General features: G+C 39.1%; 1 protein-coding gene across 1 annotated transcript in view; it reads left to right on the top strand.

The window, feature by feature from the left end:
- LOC135880515 (solute carrier organic anion transporter family member 4C1-like) overlaps positions 1–26373 on the top strand; it is a 104858-nt gene extending 78485 nt beyond the window's left edge. The window contains exons 9-13 of the mRNA XM_065406831.1: positions 8840–8993; positions 14095–14282; positions 18957–19021; positions 22890–23027; positions 26249–26373. Of these exons, the coding sequence (XP_065262903.1) occupies positions 8840–8993; positions 14095–14282; positions 18957–19021; positions 22890–23027; positions 26249–26373 (670 nt within the window). The remainder of the gene's footprint in view (positions 1–8839; positions 8994–14094; positions 14283–18956; positions 19022–22889; positions 23028–26248) is intronic.
- Positions 26374–26645: the final 272 nt, after the last annotated feature.

The following is a 26645-nucleotide window of genomic DNA, read 5'->3' as shown; positions in this document are numbered from 1 at the left end:
GCAGTAGATGAAAACAGGAAAAATTCAAAGTTCTTGTGATGTTATATGTCCAGTAAAAGGGGCTGTCAGGCTGACTCTGCTCAGCTATTATTTCTCTGCCTCTTGCAGATGTGGGCAGCTGTTGTGGTTGCTTAGGTTAGATGTCTGTGTTTCTTTGGAGAATGTTTTCCCTCAACCCTCTTTTATTTCTGTCAGAGGTTGGTTAATTTATGCAGGTTTCTTTCTTGAGAGAGATTCCCATCCCCTGCTCTTTCACTGAAGTACATTGAAGGATGGCACAGAGGTTGAAATCCTAACTTTGCTACTTTGACAGCGAATGGTCTACAACCAGTGGCCCTCCAGTTCTGTTGTGTACCATTCTTTCTTAAAGACTGGTAGGCTTCAGCTCTCAGAGTAAAGAGAGACTTAGCCCTGTAGTTTTACCTTTCCATGCACACATGCTTCTTAGCTGAAAGGCATTTTGAGCCCAGCAATTTAACTGGTAAATTAATCTTTTTTTTTGGGTGGAGTGAGCTAGGCCTCATTTGAGACCAGGTACCATTGTGTCAGTCATTTATGCCAAGTCATGCAAAGGGCCAGGGCTCTGGCCTTCCTGGATAAAGAACATGACCAGCAGGACAACCCTAGCTGCTGAAATCTAGACAAGGGTGGTTTTGCTCACTTGGGGTATATCTACACAGCCCACAGGAGCAAGCCTTCTAACCTGGGTCGACAGACTTGGGGTAACATGGCTCACGTTAGTGCTCTAAAAATGTGTGTGTAGACAGCACTTTGAACTTGTGGCTTGGGCTGGAGCTTGGGCTCCAAAGTCCATCCCCCCTTCCTTAGCTTCAGAGCCTGAGCATCAGCCTGAACTGCAACTTAAAAGTGCTGTCTTCACAGCTATTTTACAAGCCCTGCTAGCTCAACTCTGTTAACCCTGGCAGGTAGTGTTGCTCATAAGAGCTGTGTAGATGGTGTCACTCCCTCTGTGTATCTCCCTTAGTTGTCTGGACTGTTTTCTGGAGACAGAGCTTGATTAAGCCTTCCTGGCCCTGATTTAGGAATTCTTTCATTTTTCTGAAGGGTCCATACCTCCTGTGCAGCTTAACATTTTGCTTCTAATTTTATCAACTGTTTTTCTTTAGTTTGGGACGGGTGCATCAGTGTAACATGGTCTCTTGGGTCAGATGCTCCTCTTGACTTATTCTTCCCTTCTTTTATTCTTGTATAGCCTCTAATGGATACTGTCCTGTAGTATGGTCAATAAAAAATCCAGGTACTAGAATGCTAAATTGTATTCAAATCAAATGAGAGCTACCTTTTTCCTATCCAAATTAGGCAAAAATCTCACCTGCATGGGATAGAATTCTAGTCTTAATGTGGCTTCTTCTGAAAAAAAAATATGGAGGAAAAAGGATCAATCAGAACAGTGTTAAACACTAAAAAATACATAAAGTTATATTTTAACCTTATTTTCAGAACAATGGGTTCCAGAGAGTGTACTTATGGGAATTGTTTTAAATTCCAGTGGGTAAGTAAATCTACACGGGTAGATAGTGATAGCAGTATTTTAGTACACTTTTTAATTGTGCTTGGGGAGTGTGTTCGCAAATAGGTAGAGAATTTTTGTTCTTTATTATTACAATAGTGCTTAGATACTGCAGCTGGGATGGGGCCCCATTATACTACAAACACAATAGGAAGTGATAGCTCCTGACCCAAAGAACTTTCATACTGAGTAGACCAGACTGACTCTGTATGTGTGGGGTTGGGGTGGGGGAGTGGAACAGAGGTGGTGTGACTTGTCTAAGTAGAGTCCCACTCAAGTGTCCTATCTACTGGACTACACTAGCTGTATTTGAAACTTTCAATTAGTCTGATTCTATGCTTGTATCTGTAAGGATTCTGGTCTCTTTCTGTTAATGGATTTTGACTTCTTGAGCAACTTCAGCATTTCCATTTGACACCCAGTCTCGCTACCCTTCTATAAGGATAATCAGCTTGCCTCTCTTTCTTGAGTAACAGCTAATTTATAACCCATCATTTTGTATGTTTAGTTGGGATTATGTTTTCCAGTGTACATTCATAGAATCATAGAATATCAGGATTGGAAGGGACCTCAGGAGGTCATCTAGTCCAACCCCCTGCTCAAAGCAGGACCTAATCCCCAACTAAATCATCCCAGCCAGGGCTTTGTCAAGCCTGACCTTAAAAACCTCTAAGGAAGGAGATTCCACCGCCTCCTAGGTAACCCATTCCAGTGCTTCACCACCCTCCTAGTGAAAAAGTTTTTCCTAATATCCAACCTAAACCTCCCACACTCCAACTTCAGACCATTACTCCTTGTTCTATCATCTGGTACCACTGAGAATAGTCTAGATCCATCCTCTTTGAAACCCCCTTTCAGGTAGTTGAAAGCAGCTATCAAATCCCCCCTCATTATTCTCTTCTGCAGATTAAATAATCCCAGTTTCCTCAGCCTCTCCTCATAAGTCATGTGCTCCAGCCCCCTAATCATTTTTGTTGCCCTCCGCTGGACTCTTTCCAATTTTTCCACATCCTTCTTGTAGTGTGAGGCCTAAAACTGGACACAGTACTCCAGATGAGGCCTCACCAATGTCGAGTAGAGGGGAATGATCACATCCCTCAATCTGCTGGCAATGCGCCTACTTATACAGCCCAAAATGCTGTTACCCTTCTTGGCAACAAGGGCACACTGTTGACTCATATCCAGCTTCTCGTCCACCATAACCCCTAGGTCCTTCTCTGCAGAACTGCTGCCTAGCCACTTGGTCCCTAGTCTGTAGCAGTGAATGGGATTCTTCCTTCCTAAATGCAGGACTTGACAATTGTCCTTGTTGAACTTCATCAGATTTCTTTTGGCCCAATCCTCTAATTTGTCTAGGTCCCTCTGTATCTGATCCCTACCCTCTAGTGTATCTACCACTCCTCCCAGTTTAGTGTCATCTGAAAACTTGCTGAGGGTGCAAACCACGCCATCCTCCAGATCATTAATGAAGATATTGAACAAAACTGGCCCCAGGACTGACCCTTGGGGCACTCCGCTTGATATTGGCTGCCAACTAGACATAGAGCCATTGGTCACTACCTGTTGAGCCCGATGATCTAGCCACCTTATAGTCCATTCATCCAGCCCATACTTTAACTTGCTGGCAAGAATACTGTGGGAGACCATATCAAAAGCTTTGCTAAAGTCATGGAATAACATGTCCACTGCTTTCCCTTCATCTACAGAGCCAGTTATCTCATCATAGAAGGCAATTAGGTTAGTCAGGCATGACTTGCCCTTGGTGAATCCATGCTGACTGTTCCTGATCACTTTCCTGTCCTCGAAGTGCTTCAAAATTGATTCCTTGAGGACCTGCTCCATGATTTTTCCAGGGACTGAGGTGAGGCTGATTGGCCTATAGTTCCCCGGATCCTCCTTCTTCCCTTTTTTAAAGATGGGGACTACATTAGCCTTTTTCCAGTCATCCAGGACCTCGCCCGATCGCCATGAGTTTTCAAAGATAATGGCCAATGGCTCTGCAATCACATCCGCCAACTCCTTTAGCACCCTTGGATGCAGTGCATCTGGCCCCATGGACTTGTGCTTGTCCAGCTTTTCTAAATAGTCCTGAACCACTTCTTTCTCCACAGAGGGCTGGTCACCTCCTCCCCATACTGTGCTGCCCAGTGCATTAATTTGCACTTGTCAACATTCAGATATTCAATGTTCGATGCTACAGTTTAAATATGATAAACATATTTTCAGTTTGAAATGCTGCTTTGAACATAAATACTCTTTACAATTTTTTTTGATAGTTCTTAAAATATTTGGAATTGATACATGTTTTAAGACAGTAGTTGAGGACCCGATGTAGGAAGAAACAGCTTCTACAAATGTTTGTGGCAATCTGCATATTGTACTGATGATTAGCCAAAAAAATCCTATTTGATTAAAGACGGTACCAGCAAAGGGACCTTTTAAATGTGCAGGCTTTCACAGAAAGCTCAAGTGGTAGTAAAAACGCTCATTTCTGTCACACAGAGTCTCTGAAGAGATTTAAATTACTCCTGTTTCATAAACAGATAAAAGGACACACATTGCTGTGAATCAAGCAGAATAAAAAAAGAAAATATCAGCTATCCTGAAACTCAGACAAACTCATCAGCAGCCAGTTATTCTATCATGGAGTGACAGAGCTAGAGGCAACTCCAATTGTTTGAGGGTCTGCCAAAGAGCCAGATGGTGTTGTGGAAAATAAATTCCATGCTCTGGTACCTAGGGATTCTAGCTTCCATTTAAAGATAAGCATAAACATGAGTGATATGCAATGCAACTGGGTAAATGACTTCTCAATATTTCGTTCCCATTTCCCATCTTTAATTTTAGAAAAGGGCTTAATATGTTGTCAGAACAATATGGTGACAAAAATAGGACCTTTATTTTGATTAATAATTAAGAAAGTGCTGTTCTCTCTTTTCTGCCTTTTGCTCTTTCTGCCATAAATTGAACTCTTTGGTGGCCCCAAGTGGCTCTAAACCAAGTACATGCAAGTGAACCCATGTGCTCCCTACAATGTGCATGAAAGAGGTGTTTGTGTCCTAAATGGTCTGGGAGAGCCGGGATCCTAGATATCAGATTTAGCCACTTCTGATGTGCTGAGGAATACCCAGGAACAATGTCATGTAACTGCAAAAAGTGAACAGTGAAGAACATCAAAAATTGTAGCATAAGTTGGAAACAGAGAAACTGAGATACATTAACCTAGGACAAATATGCCTCATTCGCTTTATGTGAATTATCAGATGGAGTTCACTTTATGTGAATTATTTTGGGGCAGTTCTTTGGCCTGTGGCATACATGAAGTCAGACCTGATGATCACAATGGTCCCTTCTGGCCTTGGAATCTATGAATCTGTCTGTATTAATATTCATGAATTAAAGTCAGAACTCTTTTGCTCACACACATAATAGGAAAATGACACAAAACAGAGTTTCACCTGTAGGCTTATACAACTTATAATAGAAACAGTAACTAGATTCATAACTGAATAAATCAGATACTTTCAGGATACAGTAGTCTAGTGAAATATTCTTATGGTTTTTTAATCTATTAAAACATGAAATAAGACACACACATCATGAAATGGTGACTGCCCACAAACTACTAAAGAAAAATGTGAGAATAAGAGCAAAACATTTTTGTGTGTCTTACATGGTTAAATGCAAAAACACAATAATGCAAATTTAAGGTTACACACTTAAGGCTGTGGGCTAGGATTTTCAAAGGAGCTGAAGGGAGTTAGTTGCCCAATTGCTAATGAAATTCAAAAGAGTTGGACACCCAACTCCATCTTACTACATTGAAAATCACTGGCTTAAAAGTCATGAAGTGTCTTTTAGGGTTTTAAAGTTAAACAACCTTAAATTTCACACAACCTGCTTCCTTGCACATATCACCATAGTATCTGAGTACTCCACAATCTTTAATCCTCAACACCCTGTTAGGTAGGGAAGTACTACTATCCCCATTTTACAGATGGGAAACTGAGGCAGAGAGAGACTTGCCCAAGAACACACAGGAAGTCTGTGAAGGAGCAAGGGATTGAAGCTAGCTCTCCCCAGCCCCAGACTAGTGTCCTGTCCACTGCAAGGCTGTTCTAAAAACTCTAACTCACATCTTCTGACTTTTCGATTCCTAATTATAGAATCTTAATGCTGCATCAATTTACAGTAGATTTGAAGTTAATAGTTCTTTTGAATATTCATTTTTAAATCTTTTTATTTTCACATAGATTTAAAGTAAAGAAAACCACTTCAGTGAGCCAACTTTAAACTTTTTCTTCAAATAAGGCATTTTGCTAGTCTTGCTAAGATCTAAAGTGAAGCCAACTTCAAGGAAAATTAGTACAGAAGTTTTAAAATTTTGAACATGTAACATAAGAAACCTGGATTTGGAAAGTGCACACTTAACTATGGGAAGAGATTATACATGGAAAACTCTAGTCCAAAAGGAAAAGAGAATTTTGTTGAAAATTCTGAATACGTAAAACAGAACTATACTGCAAAATCTTTTGTATCCATAACTCTACAGTATCTTTGTACTAAAATAGTGAACTGCTGTGGACAACAGGTGCAGCTGAACCATTGCTGATGATTAGCAGCAGGTCTATAAAAAGCCATTCTCTCTTCAGCATCATTTCAGCAACCATAATTGTATCCTGCATAGTTGTTGCAATGATGTCGAAGACTTCTTGTCTGTCTCAACCCTCACAGCTAAACTTATCAGCACCATTTCAGCTGCACTCTTTTCTGGCATCTATTGGCAACAGTTCATTTTTATGTTGTCAATCATGTTACCTGTCAGAGGGCTTGGTCTGACAAATGACATATAAAACGATTGGGAAAGAAAAGGGGATTTAATAGCACTTCTTCATAGGTTCTTCGGGAAACTTTAGAACAATACACAGCTAAATCTGTAGACATGGTAACTAGTAGAGATTCTATGAGCTTGTGGGAATTTAATCACATGACTGACACCCAATTTGAATGTGGTGTGGCTAAATCCCTAGGTACTGAACTGATGACTCATTCCTCTGCGAATCTCTCTTTACAAGAGTGTTTTGACTGCTGCTTGAGTTGAAATTGAATATAGTCCCATGAAGTTGGGAAGTAGGTGGGTGTTTATTGTTTTGTTTGGAAATTTTGAAGGCAGCCATCATAACAAACACTACCTCTTTGTAGAAGATAAAGATACTTTTATGTCCTTTTCCTTTGTATCAGTGTAATACCAATCTTTCTACACCTATTAATGCTGAAAATAATTCATTATAAAAATTTTGAGTTAAGACACAGAGAAACAATCCTTGACATGGTGCTGATATCATTTTGTGCTCTGATTCTCACCAAGAAAACTTAATTAGCAGTAGTGGTGATTTTGTACAGTTGAAATGTCAAAATGGTTCACTTGAGACCATGGATGGAAATAATGCATTGTGCATTCTCAACTCTATTATGATAATATCTCAGGAGAAAAACCTGCCCCACCAACATCCCCTTCACCTCCTTGAGCTCTTGAAGAGAATGAATGTGGTGAAATCACTGCTGTTCTGATGGCACGCTGAATGCCAGTCTCTGTTTTGCAAAAACTACACATTCCTATGAGGATTGTTAGGGTCAATCAGCTGGTTCCACCAGTCAAGTTTCCGTGGAAAAGTGGTGGAGTAAAAGCTTCCCCCTCTTGCTTCAGTTGCATTAGAGTCCATGTGCACCAAATAAACACAATAGTCTTTTCCCTATGTGCCTGGATTTTCTCTTTGATAGGAGCATTGCTAACTCAGTTTTCAGTATATTTTTGAAAAATTGAAGATGTCTGCAGAAAATTCTTTTTGTATAACTATAAAGAACAAAGACATGTTACCATTCAGTAAAATGACTGAATGCTTCTAGACATATAACTTTGATGTATTTCAGAGTAGCAGCCATGTTAGTCTGTATCCGCAAAAAGAACAGGAGTACTTGTGGCACCTTAGAGACTAACAAATTTATTAGAGCATAAGCTTTCATGGGCTACAACCCACTTCTTCGGATGCATATAGAGTGGAACATATATACTTTGATGTAGCATTCCACATGCAGTTTGAATGCTGTGCATAATAACTTCGTTTTATAGCTAACTGAACTGTCACTGGCAGGAGAAGTGAATTTCCCTTTTAAAGATATTCATTTATATCTTTAAAGAGCCTACTTCTAGGAGCACATAATGAAAATAGAAGTTTATAAACTGACCCAAATTTTTCCCAATTGAAATTGGAGGGTGTTTAAGTGATAGTTTGGACATGAACATAGTACCACTCACTTTACAATACAGCTTGATTTTTAAACTACTGATATTGCAGCATTCCCTAGTTTCAGTAGAACTAGCTGTGAAACAGCTTATAATGCAAAGTTGTTTAATGCGCTATTACCATCAGGAAATTCAAAATCATTGTCATCCTGTCCCATCCTTGTGCATTGGGGGGAAATCTTTCTAATTTACTTCTCTATAACTTTAACAGTTTAATGTTATAAGGCTGTGCATGAAAGTTACTTCAGCTATAGATCTATAGTAACTTTGCCACTCTGGAAGTGAGAGGACTAAACCTAGAATATGCAGCTGTAGTACACAGGAGTTAAAGAATTCCTTTATCTATGTTACCAATTCCCAGAGCAGCTGTACAGCTCTGGGACAGAGCTTAGGTGTTGTCTTGCCACTATGCAGTTAGCACATGTAGCCTTCTTGGTGTTTGAACAATCCAGATGTCATCTGGCTAAGGGACTAATAAAACAGCAGATATCTGAGAGATGGATCATGAGTCAGACTGAGTTAAAGGAATAAAATCAACATGATACTTGATCAATAAAAGCAGTAAAAATGGCTTATATTTTACAATATCATTTTCCACATTATCTTTAAAATGTGTTTTTTCTCTTGTCTGTAGCTGTGTTAATGATCCACAAAAACAGCTAGGGAAGCTGAATATAGAGAGTATATAATAAAAATCACTAGACAAAGTGCTGTCAGATGCACTGAGTATACAAACTAGAATTTTCCCCTTAATATTTCAGTATAATAATTTTAGGTATTACAATAAGTATAAAATTTTCAAAGAGAAGTGTGATCTTTACGTTTGTAATTAGTTTGAACTTTATTATGGTAGTAATGTATGTTTGTGTAGAACTGTAGATTAGTGAGCATATGAGCGTTCTATTACTGACTCATGTCTCTCTATTCTCTATTGTAAATTATTCTTAAACTGAGTTAATGAAATATATTGTTTACTCATTGCCTGTTTAATCTTTACCTTACAGAACAGGCAAGTTACAGAACTTGACTGCACCATGTAATGCTAACTGCAACTGCTTACGCTCCTTTTATTACCCAGTTTGTGGCAGAGATGAAGTCCAGTATTTTTCTCCCTGTTTTGCAGGATGTACATCTTTTACTGTTCAAAAAAGGAAAAAGGTATTTTTTATGCTGTCTTTAACAGGAAAAAAAATGCACAGTTTATCCTGTATCTTGTTTCTTAGCAAAATTTGTATGCCATTTTCAATTATTATTAAAAGTAAGAGAATTGTTTCCATTACAACAAAACAGTAAATCAACATAAGCTTTATAATACATAATTGTTAACTAAAATAAGAAAAAGAAAAGAAAACCCAAACAAAAACCCCTCTCTGAACCTATAAGTGAATGAGGGGTCTAGTGTCTCATAGTTGTTACATGTCTGCAGTGTTTTGTTGCAAATGTAGTTCTCTGTGACAATTCCAGCATTGTACTCATTCTGTAAAACGATAAATGGACTAAACAGAAGATGCTACTATGGGTAATTTTTAGTGTCCAAAACAGCCAGTGGCTTTAAATGAACTCCTGGATTTTGGGATTTACTTATGTATCTAGACATTATTTTGAATTTTCTTTGCTGACATTATGTCAGAATTTTTTTTTTTTTTTGGTCTCTGAATCAGGCTCTAAATGCCATCACTGAGAGATGAATTCCAGCACAGGATTACTTGATATTGACCCATATACCTTAATATAAATTACTGCTGTTTTAACAAACTTCATCCCTGTAATATAGTCCAATAAAATAAAATTGTGAACTTTGAACAGGATGGATTAATTTATCTGAAATTATCTAAACTCCTTTATTTGGGGGCTCAGATGATGATAGGACTCAGATGCTTGGCTAAAAAAAATCATGTGCCTCCAGTCAGTGTTAAATTGATAAATGGATCCGTATCCATTATTATACAATAAGGCCCCAGATGCATTATCAGTTCATGCAGGTTTGTTAGGATCAAAATAATTCCAAAAGCTGCTGGCTTTCTGTGCAAGGGTGCCAGAGCAGTCTGGGAAGGTTGGGGCAAAAACATTTTGCTTGTGCTGGAGTCTTAAGAGTAATTATTTTGGGACCCCCTAGAGAATAGCCTTTCAAATGTCAAGGTGAGATGAGAGGAAGGAACTTGGGATTTCAGCAGAGGTGGCGTTAAAGTTGTTTCCTTTAATAGGCAGTGTTGCAGAACTGCTAGTGAGCAGGTTTACAGACATGCAAGTAGAGGAGAATTCGGAGTCAAGGATAATGCTATGGTTACAGCCAGAAAAGGTGAATTTTAGGAGAGAGGGAGTTGTGCTAGCGCATGCTGCTCTTGCTCCAAAGCAGTTCTGGTTCTGAGAGTTAAGTCCTGCTCTGCTGAATTTCTTTCACTAAATTCATGCAGGACTTAGTTCTGTAGGTGGGTGCAGCTTGGGGAACAGGGAGAATACAATGCTTCAGTTCCTTCTGTACCAAAAGGATGCCTGCAGGAGATGGCAGCTACACATAGCCATGTACAAGTATAAGAACTGAACCACAAGAGAAGGAAGGAAGCTGCTGTGTGGAACTTTTAAGACCAATACATATGGAGACCTGCTCATGTTTGGATTATAAACTCTGGTTGGCAGTTGCTTCCTCCTGATCTCCCCAAACCAGTGCTTCAGGCCCTCCTGCCCCTAAATCTGAAGCAGATCATTCTTGTCCATGCTGTCCTGAATTGAGAAGTATCATCATCTTGCCATGTCCTCAGGCACAGTAAACTCTTAGATTCCCCTGCTGTGGAAAATTCTGAAAAGTGCACAGTGGGAGAAGGCAGGCAGAATAGCAGCCAGTCAAGGTAAGCTGGAAGATGGCAAGAAAATGGCCTCTTTCGTGGCTTTACCTACCACAGAGAGACCATGTAGAATCTGAGTAAAAAGGTAAATTAGACAGGAATTTGCACAGCCATATAACCTCATTATACACAGGGATCTGTGTGAGGTTGTGGCTATTCCTTGTTGAAGGAATATTAATCTCTCTCTCTTCTTTTTTTTTTAGAAAGGCTTTGAAAAAAATCTGGAGGCTCTATTTAACTAAAATACAACTAAAAACCACTCCATGTGTTCACTTGATTCTAAAAGCCTCTGATAGTTTACTGTTAATTACATCTCATTCTCCCATTACTTCATTAAACATTAGAATGTGCTTACCAAAGCAGGAAGGTTGATGTGGATAGTTAGCTGACTTCAAAGTGAATGAGTTAATTGAGCCCACATGAAAGTTAATCATATTACCTCTTTGATACCAGTTCAAGGTTATTTGATTCTCTTTTCAGGGTATTATGCCTGAGTTGGAGTGCTGTCAGACATGAACGAAACAGTTTGTCATAGCATCACTAAAGTAGCGGTGTGGGATATATCTAATTCTTCTTAGTTAGGCAGTGCCGGGACACATTGTCTTTATCTGTTTTTATTGTTTTGTTTTTTGCAGGGGTGTAGGAAGGAAGGTTGAAATCTTGTACCTCTTCCTGCAAATGGTGCTACTCCACTGGAGATAACAATGATGTGTGCTAGCATAGGCAAAGGATGCTATTGTGATACTGCCAGACATCTAGCCCTGATCACCAGTACCCTACTTACAGTAGGGCTAGCAATGATAAAGCTGCTCTAGTGGTAGTGGAAAGGTTGGCTAATGTAGTGATAACTTTTGTAGTAGGGCAGCCTTCCAGCTTTTTATTTGATATTGTAGTAGTGATATACTCATTCTTGCTAATATTGGAAAGCTGTGTGAGTGTTTTTACTGGAGGTATGCCTTCAAGTTATTATTTTTTACTCTTGTATAAAGCAAGTAGACAAGAACTGTCATGAGGGAAAAGAGCGTTATGTTTCGATTAAAGTTTATATGACAGATGAAGCACTTGTTGGACATGTTTGGCTGGAAAGGTTAATTCAAACTGCTCTTTGGGCCAGAGTAAGTGACAAGCCTTGAGGCTGGAAGACCATGATGATGACAAGGCTGGATCTAATCTCATCTTCATAAAGTACAAATTCTCTTTTCTTTTCTATATCTGTTCTCCATTTTGTTCCAAAAGAAGAGTGTACAATTCTTTGTAGATTATATGTTTTCTGTGTTTTAGAGTTATGCAGTTACCACAAGCAACAGAGGGTCCTGTGGCACCTTTAAGACTAACAGATGTATTGGAGCATAAGCTTTCGTGGGTGAATGCCCACTTCGTCAGACCTTTAGTCTTAAAGGTGCCACAGGACCCTCTGTTGCTTTTTACAGATCCAGACTAACACGGCTACCCCTCTGATACTTTGCAGTTACCACAGTGTGTTTTATTATAATTTTCACGTTCTGTCAACTACTTCTTCCATCTCTAGGCTGCTGTAACTTATGCTGGAGCAAATGCAGCTTGTGAGCCAGGAAGCCATAATTGTATCTCCTAGTAGCTCCACCCATTTCTGTGCCAAGGGCATCACTAAATTCCCCTGCTTCCCTCAGATCCTTCAATTTAGCTTGTATTTGCAATATAAACATATTTAAAACAAACACAACTCACCCCACCCTCCTCTCCCCACAAAATAGAAAAGGGAAGAAGGGGAAATGCCTTAAAATAGTGGTGTGCCAAACACACATGCCCAGTACCTTTGCTTCTGTATCTTACCTTTTCCTCACTATCCCCCCCCAACCCCCAACACACACACACTTCGTGTATTTAGATTGCAAGTTTTTCAGAGGCTTTGCCTTCCTTCATTTAAGTCATGCACTATGCCCAATAATAGTGTAATATAAATAAGGTATAATACATGATTGACCTCACTGGAATGTACCAACATCCTTCTGAAGAATAGGAAGCTATATTAGAAAGAGCATTCTACAGTTTCTAACCCTTTGTGTTGCTAATGAGTGGAGAATATGGAAGTTGAGACTGAGAAATATGAAAGTAATCCAGTGAGTATTGTACTTGAACAAAGACAAGATATTTAGATTAAGTTGAAACAGGACAAAAGCTGAACAGGCACAACACTGGAGAAGAGGTAGCCACTGCAATAATGCTATCCTTCAAGTGCCATATGTGATGATATCATTGTCTTTAAAATACAGCCTGGAGGTGCCAACTGAGATTAGTGCCCCATTGCCCTAGCCACTATATAAACAGATGATAAGAGACTGTTTTTGATTTACAGTCCAAATAGAAAATACAAATGGGGGGAAGTTTTTGGCAGAGCTGGGAAGTGAACCCAGATATCCTGAGTCCCACTGCAGTGCCTTAACTATAAAAGGCCATCCATCTTCTCTAATCTACCTTTGGGAATTATATTAGTGGTAGAGGAGAGGTTTGACCAGGAATTTTATTGAAAATATTAATACTAAATCAGCCAATGCTGACAGAACCAGTGGCTCTTTGAGAATCTTGCTGGATAAAGTGTGTGTATGTGGGAAACCTTCCAGGTTATAGACAGACAATTGTAATTTAGGAATAAGGGTTTGTTAAGGCAACTGTTAATTTTATTAGCCTATGATGAAAAAGGGTTATTTAGAAATTAGGACTAGTACATGAAAGGTGTCCAGACAAAAAAGCATTCATAGTTTCAGAATTTTGAATAACTTCATATTGCTAACTTGTAACAAGAGGGTATATTTGTGAGAGTACAGGACTGTCCTATTTTGGGTTGTTTATTCTCAGCTTTACTTTTTTCTGTAAAGTGCTTGAAACTATCCACTGACGAATTGAGGGGACACCAGCAGAATATTCAACTTTTCATGTTCTCAGTTTACTTATTCTCTCCCTGAGGTTATGTTTAGTGCAAAATGAAGTAATGCCTAATTAATAATAAAGGGGAAATTTAAATTTAAATTAATTTAATCTAATAATTAGTCTGGCAAAAAAGGTTTAATGTCTAAATACAAAATATCCCAAACAGCGTTCAGGAGTAACTATTGTTTGGGTAATAGGAGACCTCTTTTGGTAGCTTGCCAGCCCAGGAGGAAAGCAAAGTAATAAGTGGAGGAGAGAGTTAGTCTTTACAGTTGGAGGCATGTAAGTGAGTATAGTTATTGTCAAAATTAGGTGGAATAACCAGGATAGTGTGGCTGAAAATATCACAAAATAAATTAAGGGTTCACTAAGTCATGCACTGTCCTTGAAATAAGTAAGTATGTGTTAATATGTGAATGTCTGATCACTACTTAATCTCTATCAATTACTATAATTTACAATTTTACATATTTTGAAATAACACTGTTTGCTGTGTGCATTACTTGTAGACTTACCAAAACTGTTCCTGTATTGGGATGCCAAAAAGATTACCTGACTCAGAAGAGGTCCCTTTTGAGGCTCTGGCTGGGAAATGCCGAACACAATGCACGTTCTTGCCTCTATTCCTGGGCTTTTTCTTTTTTGCTGTTGTTTTCACTTTTATGGCTGTTACTCCAACTACTGTGGCCATCTTCAGGTATTTGGTTTTTATACTTTTCAAGAACATATTCCTGGCTCCACAGCAGAGTATAAACTTAGCATGGAATACTTCCTTCCCCAGACCTGAAGAAGAGCTCTATGTAGCTCAAAAGGTTGTACCTTCCACCAAAGAAGTTGATCCAATAAAAGATATTACCTTACCTACATTGTTGCTCTCAGTGGCAAGGAATGTAACTATTCTGACAACTTGCAAAATAAAGATTTTAAATAGTTTTTATTCTTTTTATACAGGATCAGCTCTATAATCAAAATGTGTAAGGAGTGCTTTGCACCCCTGTCTGCTACTCCCTAGACTCTAATAATCACCATGTAGTGTATAACCAGTTTTAAGCAGGCTAAGCCCGTTGAACATTAGATGAAGAGATTACTGTTATCTGTAGATTCTCTACTGTTTCACAACACTTTTTCCCTTATAAAAATAGAAATAGTTTCCTTTCCACTTGGTGGCACTACTTGTAGCACACGATTCCTTTTTAAAGGGGCAGATCACACTCTATCAATAAGAGAGAGGAAAGCTAAAGTCTGTTTATCCTTACACCATCCATAATCTCATTTTTGATGAAGCACCTGGCCTTGCCTGCATCACTGAGACATGGTTCAGTGCCACCCCCAACCCAATCTTAACACAGCTAATCTTCTCATGTGTATGTTACAAGCCAAGACAGTATCCAGAATGCACCAGATAAGCGAAAGTGGAGTAACAATCCGGTTACCCTCCAGCCTCTGATACTGAAGACATTCCATACCCAGAAACAAAAAGTGCATTCATGTGGTCTGTGAGGCAAAAGGACAAAAGGAATTCAGGAATTATATTGGTTTACAGACCTCCAGGTGAAAACCTCAACAACTTCCTGGATGAACTCTCAGATACGTGGCCCAGGATGGTATTGGAATCCCCAGATTACTTGTCTTCAATTATCTCAACCTTCACATGGACAATCTCAATGATATGGTAGTACCTTAATCTCATGACCTATACAGAACCCATCAGATTCTTTCAGGCAGTCTCTGACCTATATATGTCGCCATATGTGGTATGTATGTTGAATCCTGTCTTCCAGCTAGGACTGCATATTGGAGATATCACCAACAAACCACTCTCCTGAGCTGATCATGACCTCTTCCAGGCAGAGATCAAAGCCTGCCTGCCTTCCTTTCTTCCCATCAGGATAAAGAGCAATCAAAACTGATTTGCCCCCAAAGACTCCTGAACTCCCTAAGTTTTCAAATCTCCTTAGAACAAGTAACCCAAATACAAAGCCAAGGTGCTGATGAGTTGGTACAACAGTACGATCACCTGTTGTCCTTTACCATCAATGCTTTGGCCTCTCCTCCTCCTTCCCACGCTGACCAAGAAGAATACTCTGCTTCACAGGTGAACTACTGCCAGTGAAGTGCATAGGTGGAAAGTTAGAGTACCAGTGGTACAAAAGACACTCTGAAGCCCTCTGCTAGCACACAAACTCTATCGAACTTCACCACTGACGTAAAGGAGGCAAAATGAGCCTTCTCCTCTTCAATCATCAGGGCAGAATTGGAGCCAGCAGAACTATTTATCATATTGAATCAGCTAATCAACCCAGATTGCATAACTCAGACACCAGACCCAAGCATCAACCACTTCGAAGAGCTGCCAAAATACTTCATTGATAAGATGGAGTGGAAGATGATGATATTCATGCTGTCCACCCTTTTAAGTGAGAAACCATGACTAATGTCATCAAATTGGTGACCAAACATTGATTGTCAACCTCCCAGTCAAAAGACCAACAAAATACACCTACCACTTCAGGGCCAATGTACTAGGCAGATTGAACCTGGGGGAGAGAGCTGCCCATTGAATGTTGAAGGCCTTTTACGGTCCATGTGCGGCTTCCTGGAGAAAGTGCTGAAGATGAGCAACACCAACATCCTCACCCTCCAGGAGACCCATGTTGCAAGTCAAGAAAAAAGCCCATTGCTATAACATCAACAGCTATAAACTAATAGCCAGCAATTACCACCCAAAATATGGGTTGGCAATCTACATAAAGCAGGAGATCAATGAATATTTGGTCCTACCTCCTAAAGAGTAAAAAGAAACAACTAGAATCTCTATGTACATTGGTAAGCTTACTGTCCTTAACATATATACATCAGCTCTGCCAACTGCACAGGATCTATGCAGCAAACATTGCAGGCGAAGAACTGACACACTGGGCATCGGCAAATGATATGCTCCACCTTTTTGATGTGAAATGGTATGTCACTTTCCACTCTGCAAGATGGGGCAGAGGATACTGCCCTGACCTGATGTTCATCTCTAAAGATGATACATTCCCCCAATGCTGAAGACTTTTGACCATTTTACTATGCACCTAATCACCCCTGCAAAGAAGAATAACTCCCATGGACACAGGTCATCGTACACCAATGTTTCTCAGCAACTGGTCCATGGATCAGTGCTGGTCCCCTAGATCACCCTGATATAGTTTAGGAAGGCAGCAAGCTGGTCCCTGATATCAAAAACGTTGAGAAACACTTTTATATACTCCTTGCTGGACTGCAGAGATCCAAGATCTCTTCTGCAAATATGATGAGTGTAGCGACCCAGAAACTGGAAAATCTCTCCTGGTATTACTGGATGTAGCAAGACGGAAACTGTGGCTCAAGCAGACATGCCTGGAATCTGTTGAGACACCTGGGGGCTGCAAATCCCACACATGTCACTAAGTCGCAGTTGAAAGTCAATGCCATTGCTGCTAAACTTTTCTGGACATCCAAACAGCCAGTGGATAAACAGTATTGCAGACAAGTCCTCAACTCTAGCAGGTGTTGTTCACATGTGCTTCATTGTCCCAATGGTCTGGGCTATTCACAGGTAAGGAGATTGATCCAGTCATTTCAGCTATGAAACTGGGAAAAGCAGAGGGAAAAGATGGCATCTACCACAAGTTCCTGAGTTCAGTGGCATGGAATTGGCTGATGCAACATTTCACCAACATCCTGGAGACTGGTGAAATTTGCTGCTTGTGGAGAGAAGCACTCCTAAAGCCTGGAAAATCTGCAGATGACTCTTCTAGTTATAGGCCAATTTCCCTCATGAGCACCAGCTACAAGGTGATGGAGCGTATGATTTTGAACTAAACTGGGCCCACATTTCAAAGCCTTCCTCTTTTGAGAAAGCCTTCCACCATAAGTGACACTCTCAATTTGAACATCCCTCTTGTTCCCAAATCCCTGCCATACACACATTCTTCCTCCCCTACTCCAAGCAGACTCCTGACCCTATAAAGGGAGAGGTGCTAAAGACTCCTAGAAATCTTCTGAGGACTTTGCTGTTGCTATTGATTTTTATGTGGAAGCTGCTCTGATTCTATGATGATGAGTGGCAGTATAAAATTCTAAGAAAGGTAGGTGCGTGTTAACCACAACTTGGTTGTCTTGCCAGTCTCTGAAACTCAGATGGTCTTTGATCCTGAACACACTCTGCTAGAGACTCACTAGATTCCAAATTAATATGTAGACCTATAAATGTGTGGGGCTTACCTTCCCATTGAAATGAGACTTTATTAATACCTTGTTAAAGCAGCTGTTCACCCATGCAGAGCTACAATATGGATGTTAATAAAAGTCATAACATTCAGAGCATGATAATTGCATCCCTGTTCTACAACTTGTAAAGCCTCATGGCCAAATTTAGAAACAGTGCATTAACATTTTTACTATTTAAAGCTCACAAGTTACTTGAAAAGCACATTAATTTATAGAATAACTTCATATACCAGAAAAAGTACTATTGTAAAGCTGAGATAGTGGTTTAACACACTGCACTGTACTGTATTATCATGCTTCATTGCACTGACCTTCTGTTCTTGGTGCTCCAGCGTGAGTCCACATGGGAGTTGCATTGACAATTTGATTGTGTTAGTCTGGAGGCAGAGAAAGGGCAGCTGTGTTTGGATTGGGGAGAATAATGGGAAAGCAATATTTTGTGTTTGTGTCATCATACTTCTCAAAAATTACTTGAGATTGCTCAAAGCCTATCCCTTTCAATTATCAGTGGCATAGATTTTACTGGGATGCTAGACTGTTAGCAGTAAGGTTCAACCAAAAAGGTTTATTTATTATGCTTGCTGCTGCTTGTTGTGTTACCTTATGTAATGCAATATGCTGATGCAAGACAAAATCTACAAATAAGTGCAATATCTACTGATTATACATTTGATCCAAAGCATTAAAAAAAAAACCTATAGTATGTATTTAAGCATAGTCCCCTACCACATCTCCACTTCATAATGATTAACCAAGACATAAGTAATGTGCGTGATCTTGAACTGAATCCCTTACTTTGATTATCTTGTGTAAACACATTGGGAAAAAGACTATGATGATTTCTCCTGCCAAAGCTGTCTGTGCTTTATTGCAGAAAACTAGTATAGTATATAATGCATAATGATATATTATGGAAGTTGATTTTTGTCTCTTCTGTCAAGTAAATTCCATTTAAAGTTTTTAGGTTGCTTAGACTCCGTATACAGACCAAAGTATTAACAGATAATGTCATTTTTCAAAAGTCCAAGTGTAACTTACCAAAAAAACAAGATGAAAAACATCAGTTTAAGTTAAATTTACATTTGATAAAGCCCTTAAACTGCAATTTTGTTTGCAGGTGTGTGCCAGATAAACAGCGTTCATTTGCTCTGGGAGTGCAGTCAGTGTTTCTACGATTAGTAGGTATGACATTTATTATCTTTTGCTTAAATACCTGTCCCAGCATAAAATGTCTAATTGGAAGACTTCCTTTTCAAATACCCAGACTGATTAATTTTAAAGAAAATGTGTATGAATGAATTTGCTGCAGTCTCTCTGTCTGAAAGATTAGGCCAAACTCAATCTCGAAAAAGCTTAGAATTCATTATAGGAATTCAAATGTTGTACTTTACTTGTTTTTAGCATTAATGCTGTCTTCTCTATAAATAGTTGTGCAAAGAGGCTAAACGGGTATGCCAAAGGAAACAAATCCCAACTGCAGAAGAAGAATATTTAAACTTGCATCCTCTTAACAAAAGCAACCCCCCTCCTCCCAAAAAAATGCAACTCCATTCTTTGAAAAATTTCAGGGCTTTTAAGACTCCACCAATCAAAAATTCAGTGGTTCAGTAACACTTCACTTGATGATATTGAGTTCCTTTAGCCACATTTTTTATAGGAATTCAAATGTTGTACTTTACTTGTTTTTAGCATTAATGCTGTCTTCTCTATAAATAGTTGTGCAAAGAGGCTAAACGGGTATGCCAAAGGAAACAAATCCCAACTGCAGAAGAAGAATATTTAAACTTGCATCCTCTTAACAAAAGCAACCCCCCTCCTCCCAAAAAAATGCAACTCCATTCTTTGAAAAATTTCAGGGCTTTTAAGACTCCACCAATCAAAAATTCAGTGGTTCAGTAACACTTCACTTGATGATATTGAGTTCCTTTAGCCACATTTTTATTATATAATTTAACACTGATGAAAATGACAGCACTTTAGACGTTACATATAAAATGGTAATGAATATATGAAACCTGCTGCAGTGTTCTGTGTCCTTACTTCTAATGGGTACGAATGTACATTTTAGAAGTCTGGCAGACTGATAATCTGCATAATTTAGTCATTCATTTCCAAACCCCTTTTAAATAGTTTTTGCTGACTTTCTATTTTCTTTATTAAATTATTTTTGGGGGTAATTGATGTGGATGCAGAAACAGTGAGACACACATGCCAGAGTATGGTTAAATGTGGAGGATGCAACTTTTAAAAACTATTACACAGCAAAGAACCTCTCCAAGTACTAGCAAGGCCATTCCAGTATAGAAGTTAACTAATGGCCTTAAGTTCTACAATGCTGAGGGTGGGTATGAGTGCATTACTCCCCTACACTCCAGGCTTGCATGGGGACCCTGGCAGGAAGCTAATGTCCCAACCCATTTACCTCATCCACACTGGAGGTAGGAGAGATAAGATGAGGGGAGCCCTACCCTGCACAAGACATGGAGGCATAGCCTCTTACCATACGATGTTGTACTCAGGGCCTGTTGTAATAATTGAGCCTACAAATTTACTTTAATTATAAGCTCAGCTGTAAAAAGTAAGTGAAAGTTCATAAAGTGTCACAGCCTTTCAAATTAATGTTGATGGGAAAAGTTGCAAAAGGGAGATGGAAAAAATAAATTAGTGCAAACAAAAAGACCTATGTGACAATGCGGTTCTGGCGGAACCCAACTGAGAGTGCCAACTCAGGACGAATTGCTCAAATAGGGCAGTTACAGCCCAAGGCTGGGGTTTTTTCCACCTCTAAGGCAAACCAAACCAGCCAGACTAGGAGGACTTCGGTCTCACCCCACTGGCTAACTGCAAGTCTCACAAGCAATCTCCTTAGACACTCCAGTTTCCCAGTATTACCACCAGTGCCACTCGTTATGGGGACAAATGGTTATGAAAACCAAGACCCCAGTAAAAGAAAAAAGTTCTCCTGATCCCAAAGGACCAAGCCCCAGACCCAGGTCAATATACAACTCAGATCTTACCCACAAATCACACTGTTGCCAATCCTTTAGAATCTAAAATCTAAAGGTTTATTCATAAAAGGAAAAAGATAGAGATGAGAGTTAGAATTGGTTAAATGGAATCAATTACATACAGTAATGGCAAAGTTCTTGGTTCAGGCTTGCAGCAGCGATAGAATAAACTGCAGGTTCAAATCAAGTCTCTGGAATACATCCCCCGCTGGGATGGGTCCTCAGTCCTTTGTTCAAAGCTTCAGCTTGTAGCAAAGTTCCTCCAGAGGTATGAAGCAGGATTGAAGACAAGATGGAGATGAGGCATCAGCCTTATATAGTCTTTTCCAGGTGTAAGAACACCTTTGTTCTTACTGTGGAAAATTACAGCAAAATGGAGTCTGGAGTCACATGGGCCAGTCCCTGCATACTTTGCTGAGTTACAAGGCGTATCTGCCTTCTCTCAATGGGTCCATTGTATAGCTGATGGTCCTTAATGGGCCATCAAGCAGGCTAGGCAGAGCTAACACCAATTTGTCTGGGATGTCACCCAGCAGCATAGCATAAGTTTGAAATACAGACAGTATAGAGCCAATATTCATAACTTCAACTACAAAATTGATACACACATATAGACAGCATAATTATAACCAGTAAACCATAACCTTGTCTTAGACACCCCATTTGACCCCCTTTATACAAGATCTGGGTGCCACTACAGGACCTTGGTTGCAACAATGATCTATATGGTCCCAGATTATATAAACAACGTCACAACCTAGTAATATAATTCAAGGACTGTGTTAAAATCATGCCGGGTAAACAAGACAATGTGGGACTGGGAATTAATGAACCAAAATTGGTGTGTTGTAAACTAGTTCTAATTGATGGATAAAATAATGAGGAGTCTCTAAAAAAAAGAGAGAGAGAGATTTTAGGGAGAAAAACTGGCTACTCGAGCAAGCTTTCTCATCAGGCTGCCACGCCCAATGTCTCCTAGGATCCAGGGCCTTCATCATTCTGGGCTCAAGAGATGTTCTGACCAGACCAGCCCCTTCCAAAACATCCCCCAGATAACATCACTACTGCTACCAGCTCTAGCTAAATGCGAAATGGTACCTAGAATAAGACAAAATAAGAATTTAACAGCCACAACAACAGCTCCAGCCCAGCTCAGCTAACTTTTCTTTCCCCCCCCATCCCCCCAAAAGACAGTTATTATTATCTTTAATACCATCTAATAGACTGTTAGCCAAGGAAGTTTTTTCCCCCCAAAAAACCTGTGCCTCTCAGAGAATAGGGGAGTGAAAAGATGTTGTAGAACTGAGATGGTTGGTAAAAATAGCACCAAGGAATTGAGAGCTTTTTTCCCCTGGCCACCAGGTAACTGTTTACTGAGCTGCATTTCTTAAGATCAGTACACCAGGTCGTTTGGGACTGGAGTGACAGTACATGTGTGATGACACAGTGTTCAGTTATATATTGTACTGTTTGTCGTCACTTAGAAAAATCTATTCCAAAACCCCTGTCCACCTTTATCATGTGTAAGGGGATAGCTTATGTTTCTACATGAGCACTGTCAGGATTGATTGTATAATTGAAATACTAATTTACATAATGACTGAAATACCTGAAAGGGCTTAAAAAATGTACATATTGGATCCCTAACGTATAGCCACCTCTTGGGTGGGAGGTGACAGCAAATGAGCACACAATACTGCAATGGGAAAGAGAGTAAATATTGATCCAGGACACTAGGGCAAACTCCTGTTCCTATAAAAAGTACTATAGTATCTTTAGCATTCATATGGAGCAGATGGCACCTTAGTTTTTAAAGTGTTCTTTGCAACAACGTACAGCAAGTTGCATGGTCCTCTCTGTATCTCAGAAGGATAAAGGGCTAAAACAAGCTGATGAGATTTGAATGTCTGGTTCTATAATCTAGCTACACAAAACTTGATGCTTCAATCACGAACCTGACCCACCTGGCCTCTCACTCTATGAATTCTGTTGATTCAGTTAAGACTCTTTCAATTATCTTTGTACACTTGTATCTCTTCTAGGCACTATTCCTGGACCAATTTTGTTTGGTGTGGCAATAGACAGTAGCTGTACTCTGTGGGATGTTAATAAATGTGACATTAAAGGAGCCTGCTGGGTCTACGACAACTCAAAAATGGCCTACATGCTGATTGGTATAAGTAAGTGACTGCATATTTGATATGTACATAACACAAATGAGTGTTAAAATCTTTAATAGCAAAAGGCATAGCTATTTTGAATTTCACTGCCAGATGACAATTGAGGAGTAAGAAAATAGCCTAATAAGACTATGTAATAAGTTTACATAGTACTCAGCACTTTGCAAATAGATAAGATAAGTTCCCTCTTCTGAAGGAACTACTATTTAAATAAGACATGACAGTCAAAAATCAGGCAAGACACAGGACCACAGTTTTGTAGGAAGTCTGTGGGGACTCTTGACAATTGAAAGAAACAAGGAGGGATTGTTTGAAGAGTTAGGTTTTTAAAGGTAACCTGAAATGTTTTTTTTTTCCTTAGGTGGCTTGTGCCCTTTATAGCTTCCTTATAGATGAAAAAGAGCCTGAAATATAGTGGGATTTGTGTGGTTGCCCTCCACCTTTCCCCCATTTTTTTGAGGCAGGAGGGGAGTTCCTCTTGCTGACTTCCCTAGTTTGGCTGGAAGATTTTTAGAGGTCTCAGATAAATATTGGCATTTTCTCACCCTGTAGTTATAATTAAACTTTTAACAAATACATATTTTCTCCCCAGTGTTAGTTTAGCATTGCAGTTGAATGAGAGTTCCAAAGAAGAACAAAAATAGACCTTCGAAGATTCTGACTAAAAATAATTTCCCCTCTCAATTAATAAGCTTTTCATCTGATTATTTTAAAGGTACTCAGGTACCTTTTGACTTCAATGATAGCTGCAGGTGACCATCCCCTTTGGCAATGAGGCTACCTATTTAGGTGTTTAAGTTTAGCTACCAATGTTTGAAAATTAAACAAAACAAAAAAACAAAAACAACCCCCCAAAACAACCAAAAAACAACCAAGCCCTCCCCAACAGCTTTAACAAATACCTTTCAAGCATTATCTTTTTAAGCTATTGATTTTATTTAGGAAGTTTATCAAGTTTACAAATCCTTGCCATATAAATAACAGAAACAAAACAATAATTACAACAGCTAGCTCTTGTCTTTATAATGTCTCTTTAAACATCAGATCTTTCTATTTAACAAGGTATTACCATCATTATGACATTTAGATCAGGCATATCTATCAAATGTTAAGTAAAAAATAAAAAGGTACATGGTTTTTTGGGGGCAGGTGAATATACTTTGGGTATTGAATAGAAAGTAACCAAATATCTAAGTATCTATCAGTTCTCTGTCTATTTTGCTGGGTATATGACTAGTGTGTTAATGTATGTGTTTCCATGACTTCCACCTCCCATTTCTTTAAGCCATTCCTCTATGGTTCGACTGTTTTTCTTTTCCAATGAGATGATATCAATAGCCAACCAGCTACTAGCAGATGACAGAATAATTCTTCATTTCTTCTAGTGTGACCATTCCCACTAGAGAGCCCCAGGAGGAGTACTAACAGATCATTTGGTAATAAATATCCAACGTTTGATATTTGATTATGGATTGTATCCTAGGGCTCTCTAATGAATGGACATGCCCACTATAGATGCATAAAATCTCTTTCGCCACAATTTCTTAGACATTTATCCCTATTCAGTCTATCTATATTTTTTAACCTGACTGGTGTGAGGTATCATGAAACAGTATCTTAACGAAATTTTCTTTTATTGTGCTACAAACTGAGGTTGCTGGTCCTCTTTTCCAGATCAAACCTTATTCCTTTGGGATAATTTCCCTATCCAGGTGCTTTTTTCCAATGTGTCATATATGGATTTTTTTAGTTAGAAAAGTTGTCTGCAAAGATTAATATAAATTAGATTTTTCCCCCTAATTGATCAGATGCCATTGCTTTTAAAGTTAGCTTTATGTATAAAACAGGTTTTCTAAAAAGTGGAGAAACATAAAGCCTGACTTGACAGTACTGGTACCAGGGGAGAGTGGGCCAGTTAAAGTTAGTTTTGATCTCTAAACAAGTTAGAAAAGTTTCTCTACTGGATAGCTGGCCAACTTTGTGTGACCCATAGCTCTCCTAATATTTGAAGCTCTCTGCTTCACGATTTGGATTGAGATCTGGATTACATTGTACATCAGGAGGAGTGAGGAAAGAAAAAGAGCACAGACGCAATAGTTTTCCCTTTGCACATCACCTTTAAGGAGGGAATTGAGGGAGGATATAGAGGACACTTGATGAATGAGGACATGAAGCTAAGAACTGGAAAACATGGTGAGCAGGAAGTCAAAAGAACTGTGAAGAGTGTACTTGAGAGGAGGATGTGTATTCAGGAAGATTATTTAGACCACCTTAAGTGAGGATGAAGAGTTTCAGTATAGTGCAGCAGGTGACAGGAAGCCAATGAATGGACATAATCGGGGGCACTGTAGTTAAAGAAAGAAGGGAAGATTATTTTATTGTCTTGAACAGCCTGGAGTGGAGGAGAAGAACAGAATTCTAATGAGTATTAAAGTTCTCACAGCAAACGAGGACCAAAGGGCAGATGAGGGACCTGATCCAAGGCTCCTGGAAGTCAATGGAAAGACTCCTGCTGTTTTTAGGGGACTTTTGATTAGCTTTGTGGATAAGCATGCTTTCTGCCATTAATGGGTACCATAGTATGGAGCTATAGTTTTGAGCCAAGTTTACAGTAAGACTTTTAACTTAGAAGTAAATAGTTTTAGTTCTTTGCCTTATACCTTTGTGGCACTCTTACGAACTATGGGGTCACACATTTATAGTTTCTGTAGGCCAAACTCATTGCACTCATCAAGAGATCATTACATCCCTGAATTTCCCCTTACATTCCTCTATATCCCACTCACCCCCCATTATTATTTGTTTGGGAGATAAGTCATTCAAGTGTTAAACTCTATTGGGAGGATGAACCGTGATGAGACAGGTATTGTTATAGGAATTAACGGGTGCTGCGGGCCAGGTGTTTGATCTGTAGACAGTTGCAGAGGTGTTTGAAGCTGGGGCTGTGCTAAACAGATGACAGGGTCTCCATATGTCTCCCCATTTCCCCCCTTTTGGTTGTCTGATTCCCCCCCCCCCCAAAATCAATAGTTTTGTAGTCATAGATGTCTAGATAATTTTGAAATTGATCAAATGGGATGTTTAAAAGTTATGGCATGACAGACAGAGAGATGCCATCAAGTTGAATGTAAGGCTTTCACAAACTCTGGCAATTAACATTAACTATATGTATTGAAAGTTGATCTTCAACAATAAACAAGTTCACTTTTCTTCATATAAAGGTGCAGCTTGTAAAGTCATCACTATCCTTTTTATTATCATTGCATTCTGCTTATATAAACCCCCACCGGACAATTCTGCAACTTTGCAAAAGGATGCTGAAATGGTGTCTGCTGTTCACATGTAAAACTGTTATGAGAAAACCAGGAACTTTAAAAGAAACCAAGAAGAATATACACAGCTACTGAAAGATAAGCTGTGTGACAGCTTCATGTTGCAAGTGCAGCATTATCTGAGCATGATTTAGTTCTTAAACAGCTTTAAATGATCTTAAATATTTGTGGATATTTTGTGTAACATTAATTCAAACTCAGGAAATTTTATATTTCAACAATGTACCTTTAGATATCACAGGAAAGAAATTGGGTTATTAACACTTTTATTTTTAACTTTCCATAT

This window comes from Emys orbicularis, chromosome 6 (genome assembly GCF_028017835.1).
Source record: "Emys orbicularis isolate rEmyOrb1 chromosome 6, rEmyOrb1.hap1, whole genome shotgun sequence".
Lineage (NCBI taxonomy): Eukaryota > Metazoa > Chordata > Testudines > Emydidae > Emys > Emys orbicularis.
This window is presented reverse-complemented; position numbering and strand designations above follow the sequence as displayed.